This window comes from Ursus arctos, unplaced genomic scaffold (assembly GCF_023065955.2).
Source record: "Ursus arctos isolate Adak ecotype North America unplaced genomic scaffold, UrsArc2.0 scaffold_28, whole genome shotgun sequence".
Lineage (NCBI taxonomy): Eukaryota > Metazoa > Chordata > Mammalia > Carnivora > Ursidae > Ursus > Ursus arctos.
This window is the reverse complement of record NW_026622963.1, coordinates 14,509,762-14,525,144: the sequence shown is the minus strand read 5'-3', so window position 1 is coordinate 14,525,144 and position 15,383 is coordinate 14,509,762. Positions and strand designations below refer to the sequence as shown.

General features: G+C 40.0%; 1 protein-coding gene across 1 annotated transcript in view; it reads left to right on the top strand.

The window, feature by feature from the left end:
- GABRG3 (gamma-aminobutyric acid type A receptor subunit gamma3) overlaps positions 1–15,383 on the top strand; it is a 635,102-nt gene that overhangs the window by 41,869 nt on the left and 577,850 nt on the right. The window contains exon 3 of the mRNA XM_044388333.2: positions 5,356–5,423. Coding sequence (XP_044244268.1) covers positions 5,356–5,423 — 68 coding nt within the window. The remainder of the gene's footprint in view (positions 1–5,355; positions 5,424–15,383) is intronic.

The following is a 15,383-nucleotide window of genomic DNA, read 5'->3' as shown; positions in this document are numbered from 1 at the left end:
GGCTCAGGTTATGATTTCAGGGTTGTGAGATCCAACCCTGCATCTGGCCCATGCTGGGCATGGAGCCTTCTTAAGATTCTCTCTTCATCTCCCTCTGCTTCTCCCTACCACCACTACCCCAGCTTGCGTGCTCTCGCGCTCTCTCCTCTGCCTCAGAAAAGAGAGAAACTTCTGGGGGTTTTGAGAAGGCAGCTCAATACACCTTTCCGTTTTGTCTTAGGAAAGTTAGAAGATGTGGAATCTGATCAGCCAGTCTGCCCCTTACCTTGCTATAAGAGAAATTCAGAGCTAACCTTATTTTGAGGTACAATGACATATTTGATTCATTGAATAACATTGGTGCTCACCCCTGGGGGCCCAGGGCCAGAACAGTAATCACCAGATTTGGCAGGCAGAAAAATGAAAGATGATTGCTAAGATTTATATGTAACTGGGAAGCAGGAAACTGGTGGCAGATTATACAGAAATGTTTTTATGACCTGTTTTATTCAGGTTTAGCATTTTAGACACTTGCTAAGAAGTACCCATTTATGATACATCAGTGGGGCCCCTTAACAGATAACTTGTTGGGAATTTTGGAAATTAAATTTGATTTATTTTTCTTTTCACAAGAGGAGCTGAATTTGTCTAATAGCAATCTCGTACTATATTAGATGTGGTTTTGGATGTCAAGCACCAAAAAAATAGACTCTCTTGCACTGAAACAATTTATTTACTTTTCATCATGACAGGGTTGCTTTTGTGTCCATAGAAAACAAGACAAAGAATTTGTTAACTTCCGGGCTTTAAATAGCATTCTGAAGAGCAAAATCCAGCCATGTGCCCTTAGGTTCATTAGTAGACAGACCAACCTAGACCTATACTCTTCCCCCAACAAGGCCACTCTGACCGGCACCATTTCTTGTCTGTGTGTCTGGGTCATCTGCTCAGCTCCTGACTGGTAATTCTAGGATGCTTGTTCTAAGATGAGGAAGCCTCTGGTTGAGTGGAGAAAGCTAACCAAGCAGGTATGTGCATTGGTTTTGTGATAGAGGCAAGTCTACATTACTGCTGTTTGGGCCACATGCATCATCCAAGGGAATGAATGTGGTTGATGCCTGTCACAGCTTACCCAGTGCATCTTTGCCATGTTCCTTTATGCTGCACAGTTTGTAAGTTTGTGATTCTTCTCAGACACACTCATTCTGAATTTATAGGAAATAATGACAACCAAATAGGCAAGATAGAATTCAAATGAAGAATTGACTTGTGAATACATTTTTGGGCAACATGTATGGGACCCAGTATCATCAACCCTATTTTATACTCTTTTTCAATAGAATCTGCTCCCTTGCACAGAAAATCACATCCTCTCTTCCCTGTCTCCCCATTTCTAGCTTCTTTACCTCTGTGTAACTCTTCGTCCTTCTACCAACTACCCAGAGCTTAGTCTTTTTTTATTGTGGTAAAATATACATAACATAAAATTTAGTATCTTGGCCACTTTTAAGTGTACAGTTCAGTGGTATTTGTGTGCATTCACATTGTTTCGCAACCATCACCACCACCCATCTCCAGAACTCTTTTCATCTTGCAGGACTGAAACTCTGCTCCCATTAAACACTAACTCCCCATTCCTCCCTCCTCCAACCCTTGGCAACCACCATTCTGCTTTCTGTGTCTGTGAATTTTACTACTCCATGTACCTCATAGAAGTCAACTTATAAAGTATGTGTCTTTTTTGACTGACATATTTCACTTATTATAATATCCTCAAGGTTCATCATGTTATAACAGGTGTCATTGAATTGTATAAATGTATATATAAACACACATGTATATTTTAATTTTACATTCATATTTATAATTTGAATATTATGATGTTTTGATATCTTAAAAACCCTTTTGGATTGAGGAGAGACTGCTCCTCTGGGGCTAGCCAATTCTTGGAGATAGCAAAGGGCATAGCCAGGAGCATACCTACGATATGCAGACTAACCAGTGCAGAGCCATGGTCACTCTCTTTGGCCCATACACAGCAGGAAGCAATATTCTTGTGCCTTAATCATCCCAGGACCACTAGAGACCACAGGGATTTTTCAAACTAGCCAATCTTAGTTGTTTATCTTGCCTTGCTGTGTCTCTCCCATGGAAACCCCATTTATGATCATGGCATAAGTGCCTTCTCCCTCTACCTTGCCCTGGCCTCCTTGCCACTTTGGTGTCTTTCCCATGTGGCCCTGCAAGGCAAATCTCCAGTCTCTAGGACTTGTGAATATAATAAACTTTGTTATTCTGAGCCTTTTCTCTTGTGGCAGCATGTGACTGACCATCACATAAAAGAGTACAAAACAGTCAGAATCTCCTTCCTTTTTAAGGCTGAACGATATTTCATATGAATACACTACATTTGGTTTATCCATTTCTCCCTCCATGGGCGCTTGGGTTGCTTCTACTTGTTGGCTTTTGTGCATAATGGTGCTATGAACATGGGTGTACACATATATGTTTGATTTTAATTCCTTTGGGTCTACCCCCAGAAGTAGAATTACTGGGTCATGTAATTCTATGTTTAATTTTTTTTTTGAAGGAGTACCATACTGTTTTCCACAGTGGCTGTACCATTTTACATTCTCACCATGCACAAGAGTTTCAGTTTCTCCACATCCTTGCCACCACTTCCTATTTTCTGTTATTGTTGTTTTTCATGGAAGTGAAGGGGTATCATAATGGAGGTGAAGTGGTATCTCCTTGTGGTTTTGATTTGCGTTTTCCTAATGACTAGTGCTGTTGAGCATCTTTTCATGTGCTTAATGGTCATTTGTACATCTTTGAAGAAATGTCTAAGTCCTTTGACCATTTTTTGTTTTGTTTTGTTTTGTTGTTTTGTTTTTATTTGTTTTTAAAGATTTTATTTATTTATTTGACAGAGAGAGAGCACAAGCAGGGGAAAGGCAGAGGGAGAAGCAGACGCCCCACTGAGCAGGGAGAGTGATGCGGGGCTCAGTCCTAGGACCCTGGGATCATGTCCTGAGCTGAAGGCAGATGCTTAACTGACTGAGCCACCCAGGCACCCCCCTTTGACTGTTTTTAAATCAGGTTTTTCTTTGCTTATTTGTTGTTGAGTTGCAGGAGTTCTTTCTATGTTGTGGGTTAACCACATGTCGGGGAGGTGATTTGCAAATGTTCTCTCCTATTCTGTGGGTTGCCTTTCCACTCTGTTGACTGTGTCTGATACACAAAAGTTTTTAATTTTGATGTAGTCTAATTTATTTATTTATTTTTTGTTGCCTGTGTTTTTGTTGTCATATCCAAGAAATCATTGTCAACTCTAGTGTCATGAAGGTTTTTCCCCATGCTTTCTTTGAAGAGTTTTGTAGTTTCTGGTTTTACCTTTAGGTCTTTGACCCATTTTAAGTTAATTTTTGTATATAGTGAATATAAGTGTTACCATCATTCTTTTGCATGCAGATATCCAGTCTACCCAACACCATTTGTTGAAGAGACTGTCCTTTTCCCATTTGAATGATCTGGGCACCCTTGTCAAAGATCATTTGTCAGGGCCTAGTGTTGAGTCTTTGGATTATAAACCTTGAGCCACCCGTGGCCAGTCTTTTTCCTGGGTGCCACCGTCAGAGTCACTTTCTTAAAAACTCATTTTACTTCAGCATGATGCTGCTTAAAAGAGCATTTGCTTAAAACAGTTAATTTCCCCCCTGGTTTTGTGTGCACATGTGTGCATCTGTGTGCACACAAATTCCAAACTGTTATCCCTTAAAACCTTCATTGTACTATTGCACTTAATGCTCATTTGGCACTTCCCACTTCAAGTTGTTAAGGCTTTATGTCTGTAGGTCTTTTTTAATTTAATGAGATTAAGAGCTCTGGAAGCCTAAACACTAATACCATAAAATAACCAGAACAGTCTGTTGTAAAAAGTGGGTTCTCAACTGACTGACTTAACAAAGGCTTTTGTATGACATCACCAAAGATTATGCAGTGTCTGGAGACAGAAAACTTTTGCTGAATCCATTGAAGTTGAAGAAAGATGCTTCTTACTATTTATAGTAGTTAACAAATGTGTCTAAAATGAAGAACAGTTCTTTTATGAAATGTAAGCACTATATACATAATACATAAGATAGTGTTGGGGTGTTTTCCAAAATGCCAACAGCTCGTTGAAGCCAATATGACTTGGTCATCCTGACAGATATTAGAGCAGTTGGCTCAAATTCATAATCACTGTTTTCATTTTCATGGAGGTCTGGAAAACATGGCTTGACCTACAGACTGCTGGATATGCAATTTAATGAAACTATGAGCTCAGAAGTGGCGCTCATAGTTCTGAAAGTAGAGTGCGGAAGTCCATTTGTGAATGATTGGTTATTTAGCAAAACTGAAGAAAGCTTATCGAAATAATTACAGATACAACACTCTTGTATCTGAAATGATTTGTTTCATATGGAAAGGTTCAGATTCTTGTTCCTGTTCCTCTGGGAAAGAAATATTCTGAAACTGATGCTGTCATTCCCTTTATCAATTGCTAAGTGCAGAGAAGGGAACCTCCTTCTTTTCAGGGGGCATGAACCCCTGACTCAGAGGTTGGCTGGCTCTGTAATCTCATTATTGGTCCCTGCCAAGGAAAGAGAAACTGGTTTTCTTTAAGGGGAAATGAACCAATTTTACCTCTGATGCACAATGTTGGATTACAGTCTCTCCCTATAAATTTTATGCCCTCATAGATGAATTTGTAGTTCCTTGACTTCCTAAAGTGTTATTCATTTTTAAATTATAGGATTTTAAATCTGTGGTACATGTATGTGTCTTTAGGTTTTACAATAACAATAATCAGTACTCCTTATTCTTCTCTGATGCATGCACTCTCCAGATCTTTGCTTTGAGTCGCTTTGCTTTAGAACAATTAGGCAGTCAGGTGATGGACAAGGAACTGGAGCCCTCTCTGATACTAGTCATCACTGGGGGTTCGGCTTTATAGAAAGCGTTGACATTAAGTTGCTTGTGCAGTGTCTTTTATCGTTTAACATTTGTCATCTTATATTTTCTTTGCCATATAATAAGCTTAACAAATATTGCAGGATATCTTTACAGTCATCTATTCCTGGCAACTCGCAGTGTATAAATGTCCTGTTTTCCAAGAATTTGTTAGATACAAGTAAGGATCCCTCATCCTTTGAGAATTTTAAAAAGGAAGACAGGCAGGGTTTGAATTGCAACTACAAGGCAAATCCAAAAGAAAAATCCACCCCTTTCCCACATACCCGTGAGGTGTCATTGAATGAGTCAAAGGAAGTTGAATATTCCTGTCCTCAGTCTCTCCGGCACAAAGTGTTAACACACATGTATTTTTCTCCACAGTAAAACCGACCGTAATTGACGTTGACATCTATGTTAACAGCATTGGTCCCGTGTCGTCAATAAACATGGTAAGAAGCTCTTCTCTTTTCTGATCTGAAGACCTTTATATCAGTTCTTACTTACATTCTCGTTGTGAGTTTCTGTTCGAGGTTTATCATGCGAGTTTAAACTGACAATTGACGTCTTAAATCTGTAGCACTGATTGGTAGTTTAAATATTGAAAATGATTTAAAAAAATCAAGGAGTAGAATTTGTGACCCTAGTAGTGAGACTTGGCTCTAGTGTTTAAAAGGCCTCTCATCCCCACCTTCTCCACACACATATTTATTGCACATAGATTTTCAGGTGTGATTATTTGCAATTATGCAGTCATTGGCTATATCTGATTTCATTAATATAAGGGATAAAGATAAATGACAACTTTTTGACTCTTGGTTCAGTTTTTCAAGACCCCAAAGACCTGCCTTTTAGTGTTTTTTAGGAAAGGATCTGAGATTACCCTGCTTATACTTTGCTCTTCAGTTTGAATTCTGGGGGTAAATAAACCATCTTATATTTCTTTATTTATTTATTTATTTATTTATTTATTTATTTATTTATTTATTTGTTCGTTCGTTCGTTCGTTCATTCATTCATTCATTTATGACAGGAGAAAGTATGGCATCAAGTGTGTGATTTTCCTGAGTAGGGTATTTTCCCAGATTTAGAAGCAAAATGAGCTCAAGAAGTAACTGCAATGTGAAAGAAGGCCTTCCCTGTAAAAAGTGCTTAGCTATGAGGAAAGTGTTGGAATGCTGGAATACATTAGCATTAAAGTGTTCCCTGAGGTGCTGCAGGCTGTGGTGTGGCTCCGTGAGTGCAGTATGCAGGGTTCCAAAAGCATGCATTGGCATTTGTGGACCCAGTGGTGGCAGGAACTCTTGAATGCTGGGGGGCTTCTTTGTACTTTACTGTGGCACACTGGCTCTTGCATTGGGGGTGGGGGGGGTGGGGAGGAGAGGCTGAGGGTGGGAAATTGCCAAAATGCTGACTTAGATGCTGTCTTTTCATTGCAATGTTCTGTGGATGGAAATAATCCCTCCAGAATTAGTAGCAAAATCAGTTCTTTTCATTGCCAGATATTAAAAGTGTTCATCTTTTCTCTGATGATATAAAGTTCTCTATGTAGGGGTAAAATTATATTTATGGGTGACTCACTTAAAAAAAAAGAAACATGTTATCCATAAATTGGGGATGGGGCACTGGCAAAGAGGTGAAATGAATGAAAGAGAATTCAGTTTACAAAGCCTGTGGGCTGCGGATCGTAAAATGTAAATTGTAAATGTAATATTCCCTTTCCTTGATAAATAGTTATTCAGTTGACCGCATAAAGACTGTAATCACTTCTTAGTTTATTTGTTTCTTATTCTGGAGTTTTGCTTTCTTACATCAGTTCCACATTATTCATCACCCTGATGTCTAACACTAATTTATATCTAACACTAAAAAAGAAGTGCCTCCATAGAGATATAGTTACAACATTATTTTAGAAACAGGTGCTTGCATTTGTATATCTTAGGGATTTTCATGAACTCCTATAACTTTGAGATCTACTCAGTGCCCAGGACTAAGCTTTGTTATTGGAATTGACAGAAATTTCTGCCTGGAAGTCATAGGCTTCAGAGAAGGAGGCTAAGTAAGAGACAGTCACCCAAAGAGTGATAAGGACTCTGCTAATGGGCAGGCACCCTCTTGGGAAAGCTGGCAACATTTGGAATCGATTTCTCTGATGAGGTATCAGTCTGAAACTTGATCAATAGGCAGGAGTTTGCCAAGTGGGCCAGCATGGGGAAGTCCTCAGTAGGAGTCAGGAAGACAGGTGTGTGACCTGATTGGGGGAAGGAGGGGCTGGTGTGCTGTTTGAAAAGCCCAGGGAATTGGGTGTGGCTACACAGCACCTTGGACTGCCTGGGACTGAGGCCCTGATGCCTTTATGAAGAGTTGAGCTTTGTCCTTAGGCGGACCTTGGCATTTGGGGAGTGTGCAGACCCACTTCCATCTAAGATATGTATGGGTCAAATTTTGTAAGATTAGTTTGTATCTGGCAAGATCTCTAGTCAGACCACTTCCACCCTTTGAAAGAGAGAATGAGAAAGAGAACGATAGAGAGAGCAAGCAATTACATGGCATAGAACTGACCATGATTTAAAATCATTATTTAAAATAATTTACTCTGATCCCTTCATCAAGAAGGGACGAATGATCTTCAAATGGTCTGAGGTGTTGTAAGACCTAAGAAAAATACATGAGCATCAAAATATGTCCTGTGGTAGACACCAAAATACTGCTGTTAAATTTTTAGTAAGCGAGATTGAGTAGAAAGCTTTTCCAGTTAACTTCCTATTTGAAAAATAGCCTGAATATCTTGAAAATTCATTTGGTCCAGTTTTTTTTTTCTTTCTTTCTAGGAGTTATCTACTGCAGTGAAAGGGTAGGCCAATAAATGTTGGCGGCCTTTTATTTGTGAAAGTGAAGCAAGTGTCTAGGCAATAGCGGGAAAGCCAAACGATAGGAAATGCATTGCTCTGGAAATAGTGACATGCTTATAGACCATTCTCAGCAGAGCTAGAGTTGTCTAGACTGTCCGCCTGTCTGCTTCTAAGAGGAATATTAATGTACTACTAACTTATGTCAGCTAAACGAGGCATACAGGGTAGGCAAAGTTTAGATAGATAGGCAAAGGCTTATTTTATAGATAGATAGATAGATAGATAGATAGATAGATAGATAGATCAATTGATCAATCTAGGTATACACAGATACATTTAAATATTCAATTCTTGTGTTCTCTGGGGTGAATTTCTCTGTTTCCATCTTTGTTCATTCAGTAAACATTTGACATACGACTGTGGTGTGTCATGCCTGGTGCTGGGTGCAGGTTAAGACGAAGGTGAGTGAGAGGAGCAAGTCCAAATTCATAAATGAACCATCATGGTACATGGGGGGCCAGAGCAAAGAGAGTCAATGTCAAGTGTCCCAGAAGTGGGAATATCCCATAGTCCTGAGGGATGTTTCAAGAGGCTCATGAATCGAGAGCTTCTGAATTGCTTTTTTTCTTTTTAATTTAAATGTTTATTTTTTTAAGAGACTTATTTTTGTAGAGCAGTTTTAGGTTCACAGAAAAATTGAGAGGAAGATATAGAGGTTTTCCATATACCCCCTGCCTTCACACATGCACAACCTTACCCCTTATGAACACCACTCCCCTCAGCCAGACTGGTACATTTGTTACAATCAGTGAACCTATATTGACTTCTTTATCACTCAAACATCCTAGCTTACATTAGGGTCCACTCTTGGTGATGTACATCTGTGGATTTGGACAAATGTGTGAAGATGTATCTGCCATTATAGGATCATACAGAATAGTTTCACTGCCCTAAAAATTTACCCTGTTTGTTCAGTTGCTTCTTGAAGGATGAATATTTCTTTTTTTTTTTTTTTTAAGATTTTATTTATTTATTTGACAGAGATAGAGACAGCCAGTGAGAGAGGGAACACAAGCAGGGGGAGTGGGAGAGGAAGGAGCAGGCTCATAGTGGAGGAGCCTGACGCGGGGCTCGATCCCATAACGCCGGGATCACGCCCTGAGCCGAAGGCAGACGCTTAACTGCTGTGCCACCCAGGCGCCCCTGAAGGATGAATATTTCTAACCTTTGTGCTCCAAACTTGGAAACTTCCAAACTTCAAAATTCTGCTTGGAAGTAAAAAAGATAAAGGGGTTCGTCTCACATTGCTGAGTACAACACATCCATCCATCCACTCTGTAACACCAAACAGTGCAGTTTCAGAAGACTGTAACAGTGCTTCAAAGTGGACCTCATGAACAATAAATGCAATTTGAAAGTAGAGGGCCGATGGTATAAGTGGGTATTGGGAATTGAATTAGCAAAAATAATAAGAATATGAGAGAGACCAAAAGAATCAAATTAAAGAATCTATTATGGGGGAAAAAGTACAATTTAGAGATGTGTGTGGGATTTAAGGACGTAAATTTTTATTGGGGTTTTCACTGTAATGCTAAAGCCTGATAAATTTATGGCTTCCTCCCACCAAATATTCATTTAACAACCAAGGAAAGAGAGAAAACAATTATTTCTACTCCCTTTTCCTCTTCTCCCTCCCACTTTTCTGTTTCTTTTATTGATATTATTAATACTAAAGATTCAGTTTCATATATTCTCTCTGTGAAATAAAAATGAAGTTGCATTTCAGACTGTTGTTTAATAGACTATTTCTCATTGTCTTGTTTATCCTGGAGTTGTTTATGCTTTTTCTAGTTATTGAGGAGATTAGAAATGGTTCACACAGGTTGAGGAGAATCTTTTTTTACAGTCTTTAATCACATTCTCTGTCTTTCTCACTACAGCATATCTAAATGTGCACAATTCTTTTTTTTATTAAAAAATTTTATTTATTAGAGAGAGAGCAACAGAGAGAGAGTGAGCACAAGCAGGGGGAGTGGCGGGCAGAGGGAGAAGCTGGCTACCCGCTGAGCAGGGAGCCCGACGTGGGACTCAATCTCAGGACCCTGGGATCATGACCTGAGCTGAAGGCAGGTGCTTAACCGGCTGGCCACCCAGGCGTCCCTAAATGTGCCCCTTAATAGAAATTGTGCATCATTTATTTCAAGACTAGGAATCCGGAGATCAGGAGAGCTTGCACATTTAGTTTTGAGAGTGTTCACCATAAGCAACGTTTTAGGAAAGGAGCAAAGAAAACTAATGCTTTGATACCTACTCTGTGGTATTGACAGCATCTCCTTTGAACTTCACAAGGTCATGGTAGAGAAGACACTGCTCTTTTCCACGTACCGTGCTTGTAAAGAGTATGTGAAGATGGAGATCCCAGAGCAATGGTTCCAACTATGACCAACTGCACTTCTGTAGTCAGTATTGAAATACAGCAGTAGCACTTACGGAGTTTCAGCTTTAACTTGGAAGTTGAGAGGATAAGGGCTCAGAGTGAGTGTAATGCTAGAATTGTTTTCCTTTTTTTTTTTTAAATAATTAATAGACTTTATTTTTTTAGAGAAGCTTTAAAAATATTTTCCCAGCTTTATTGAGATAGAACCGACATATAACAGTGTATAAGTTTACGGTTTACAACTTGGCAATTGGATATATGTACATTGCAAAATGATTACCACAATAAAGTTAGTTAACACCTCCATCACCCCACATAGTTACTCCCCCTTTTTTGTGATGAGAACTCTTAAGATCTTAGCAACTTTGAACTATATAATACAGTATTATTAACTATAATCAGCATGCTGTATGTTAGATTCCCAGAACTTATCCATCTTGATGCTGCAGGTTTGTACCATTTGACCAACATCTCTCCATTTCTCCCACTCCCAGCCCCTGACAGCCACGATTCTACCATTCTACTCTCTGTTTCTATGATTTCCGTTTAGACTCCACATATAAATAATATCATACAGTATTTGTCATTCTCTGACTCACATCATGTAGCATAATTTTAAATTTACAGAAAAAAATTGGGCAGAGATCACAGAGAGTTCCCATATGCTCTTACACACACACACACACACACACACACACACACACACACCTCTTTTCCTATCATTAACATCTCTCATCAATGTGGTATATCTGTTAGAATTGATGAAACAATAGTGATACACTATTATTAACTGAAGTCTGTCGTTTATATTAGGGTTCATTTTTGGTGTTGTACATTCTGTGGGTTTTCACCAATATATGATGACATGTATCCACCATTGTTGCGTCACATAAAATATTTTCACTGCCCTAAAAATCCTCTGTGCTCTACCTGCTCCTCTCTGCGCTCTAACCCCCAGCAGCTACTGATCTTTGTATTCTCTCCATCGGTTGCCTTTTCCAGAAAGCCATACAGTTGGAATCCTAGAGTATGTAACCCTCTCAGACTGACTTCTTTGCCTTTGTTTTTAAGAGAACTGGTACTAAGTCATCTGAGGAAATCCAAGATATGTAGTGATTGAGTCAACATGATGTGACTGTAATAGCGGGTTGTGGCGATGTGTTAGAAGCGAAGGAGGTCCCTGTACAGGTCCTGAGGACAGGTTAAACATCACCAGGGTATGCTCCATGACCTAAAAATATAAAACTCGTGGGAGGACATGCAGCCAGGAGGGGAAGGGAGGAGCATGGGCCATGAAGCTTGTTGTGATGTCTGTGGACCTCATCCCATCTCCTCTCACTTTTGGCTGCAGTTTTAAGAGGTGAAGTCCGGTGACCCTGTGGAATCGTGGAAGCCCAGGAGGGAGGAAGGAGAATTCCAGTACAGAAAGGTCTAATCACTACAGGATGCCAATGGCTTCATAAACCTTTTCTGAAGACATCTAAGCTCAGGGAAGTCCAAAGGAAGTGAAGGCTGCAGTGCCCCGGAGACACCCTTGTTTTGGTTTTCTTTGCATTTATCCTGCTTACGGTTCATAGCAGTTCTGCATCTGTACTTTGATACCTTTCATCCGTTTTTTAAAAAATGTTGGCCATTATTTCTTAAAATCTGGCTTCTGCACCATTCTTTCTCCCTCTTCACTCTCTAATACTCCAGTCACATGCATGTTAAACGTTTCCCCCACGTTCCACTTGTCCTGTATGTTTGTGGCCTTTTTGACATCCCTCTGCTCCACGCTTCAGTCAGTGGAAAGCTTCCAGCCTACCTTTCAGCAAGCCATCGCTCCTCATCTGTGTCCAGTTATCTCTGAAAGCCATCTGTTGAGTTCTTAATTTCATCTCTAAAATTTTAATTTGGTTGTTTCTAAGTTAGTTCTCTGGTGAAATTCTCCATCTTGCAATCCATTTCCTTGAACACATTAATCATTACATGTGGCTGATAGCTGCAGGATCTGGCTCTCTGTGGCACCAGTCTTATTGCCATTTTGTGGATGGGCCCCATTTTCTGGTGTGCCTGATAATTTTGATTAGGTGCAGAAACTTGCAGAAGCTTCAGGTGGTGTTCCCTCTCATGTCTGGACGTCACAGCTGGCGTGGTCTGGTCTTCAGTCTTACTGAGGCGCAATTGGGCTCTGTTTCTCTCCTACTCCAGGGCATAGCTCCCCAGGGGTCCCAAAGGAGGTCCTGGGATGCTTGCCAGGACCACTCCAAAAATATCCTAAACTCTAGTTTTTATATTTTTGGCACCAGAAAATAGCCGACAATTCTGCTCTTCTTTTTAAGCCATTTTTTAGGACAGTTTTTTAACTTCTTCTCTATGAGGCTTAATCAGTAAATGTATTGAGGGCAAATGAGTGTTGTTTGGCTCACTTCCCCATCATTTGTTTTCTTTGAAATCTTAGCCTCTCTCGTATTAGGACTCCTCAACTGCCTCAAACTCCAGTTTTGCCTCAGGCTCTACTGAGTTCTGTATTCTTAGCAGCTGCTCTCCACTCAGCTCCTCCACATCACTACCAGGAGATAAGCTCTAGGGAGATGGCCACAGGTGGGAAATGTGGTCTACCATGGCCAGAGCACTTTCTCACCTCCTCACATTGATTTTTTTTTTTTCTTTAAAGAGGGAGGGAGGGGGTGGAGGGGCAGAGGGAGAGAGAAAGAGAATCTTAAGCAGGCTCCATGCCTAGCATGGAGCTGGACATGGGGCTTGATCTCACAACCTTCAGATCATGCCCTGAGCCAAAAGCAAGAGTTAGACGCTTAACCGACTAAGCCACCCAGGCACCCAAATTGATTTTTTAAATGTGCATTTTAAATTGATTTTTTAAATGTGTATTTTATCTAGCTTTTCTTTATGTTCTTAGTAAGAGTGTTGGTCTAGGACAAGCGATCCCATCATAGTCATGCATCTTTGGTTTGAAATTTTGAGTTTAGGTGGAATAAAGTTTGATTTCTAATAATCAGCAAGGAAGTGATCTAGAGCCAAGAATAAAGCCCTAGTGAAGCATTACTGTAGGATTTTTTTTCTTGCTTTAGTAACCTCCCTGAATGCTTTCAGATTAGTGAAAAAGAGGGAGTTTTCTAGCGTCCAGTGTGTCCAGGTTTTCCCTACATAATGACTCTCCAAGAGAAATTAGAGGACGTTAATGATATATTTCTTATAGCAATGTTAGCTTTAGAAGATCAGAGCAGTTGTCTGTTATGGGTTGTTTAAAAGGAAGGTCTTATAGATGTAGTTTTAATATTCTTTTAAGAAGTGAAAAATAAAACTTTCACACATAAAGCTTGTGTGTTTGAGATGTGGTTCATCGCAGGAGAGAAAGCCATTTCTAGGCTAACAACAGTAGAAATAATAATATGTAAAATATACACATTATTAAATACATCAATAGAATACATTAGAGGAGGGGTGCCTGGCTGGCTCAGTCAGAAAAGCATGTGATTCCCGATCTCTGGGTCCTGAGTTTGAGCCCCACATTGGATGTAGATATTATTTAAATAAATAAAACTAATAAAAGAAAGAAAAAGAATACACTGGAGGAGCCACACAGTGTAAATGACAATGATTCCTGGGACTTAGAAAAAAATCTCCAAGATTGAGAAAGAAGATGACATTTTTTTTTTTTAAGATTTTATTTATTTATTTGACAGAGATAGAGACAGCCAGTGAGAGAGGGAACACAAGCAGGGGGAGTGGGAGAGGAAGAAGCAGGCTCATAGCGGAGGAGCCTGATGTGGGACTCGATCCCATAACGCCAGGATCATGCCCTGAGCCGAAGGCAGACGCTTAACCGCTGTGCCACCCAGGCGCCCTGAGAAAGAAGGTGACCTTTAAAGACTTCTTCCACCTGAGATCCAGCAAGCCTCATTCTGTAGCAGGTGCCCACTGGACTGTGAGCCCTGGAGCCAACACCCACATCTCTTTTTGATTCCGCCCTAGTATTCAGTCCAGATGCCCTGATAAGTGTGTGTTAAATGCATAAAGGGACAAAAATCATTTTCACCCTCTGTTTCTCCACATACATACCCATTGGTATATCTTTATGTGTGAACACATATATATCCTTCACACCATACACTTTGCCATGTCATTAGGTTACAATTTTATTAGTCACTAGATTAACTTCTCTTTCTCTAAAAATATTAGCTAACAGTTTTCCAGTGCTTCCACTGTTGCAGGAAATTAATCCTGACAATAAACCTATGGAGGACATTGATATCATCACTGAAGCTTATGGCTAATGCAGCTAATGTTTAGAACCCTCACGTCCTATGGCAAAGGCTGTCCGTCTGGAAGATGGTAGAAAAATCACTCACTCTTTGAAGTAAAAAGGAAATCAGCGTGAGCTACTCTAACAGGCACATCTCAAATGTAAAATCAATGCATTTTAAACTTATTTATATGTCTTGTTTTCTTTGTCCTCTTGTGTCTTAGAACTTTTCACCATTTTATGCAAAATGTTATTAGAGATACTGCCGGGTAGGATGGGGCATTCATGTGCATTGTGTGAAAGGATGTGAACTTTCCAGTGACTTAAGAACAGTGACATACTGTAATGGTAATAAAGCATCTGTCCTGTTAGTGGTGATCTTGCACACAAACTCCTTCAGATGTATGAATATCGTCTTATTTTCTTTCATCTTGAACTTTTCCATGTCTGTTGCATATTTTACAATTGAGATCCATCATTCTTCACAATATGGGTTCCATGGTGTATCTCTGAAAAGAGCACCTTCTTTATGTTGTATATGAAAACCATTTTCTGAAAGGGTGAGCTATTGAATTGGGACTCACTATTAAAGAATCTGAAGAAGCTACTGCATCTCCTTGATGAAGTGCCCACAAGCCTTCACAGGGTTCCAGCCTGCCTAGAGGCAGGAAATAGCACTCAGTTTGCTGTGGCCTTATTTTGCACCTGTGGTGGCATCAGAAGGACATGTGTGTTGTGCTGAGGTGTTGCTACAGGTGTCAAGGTACAATTATTGGCTCCTAACGGTGGTTGGTCATATGTATCTTTCAGAGAAGTCCCTCCTGTAGCATTGTGGAGGATGACAGTAGGGGCTGGTGAGACTGAGTGAGGGAGATAT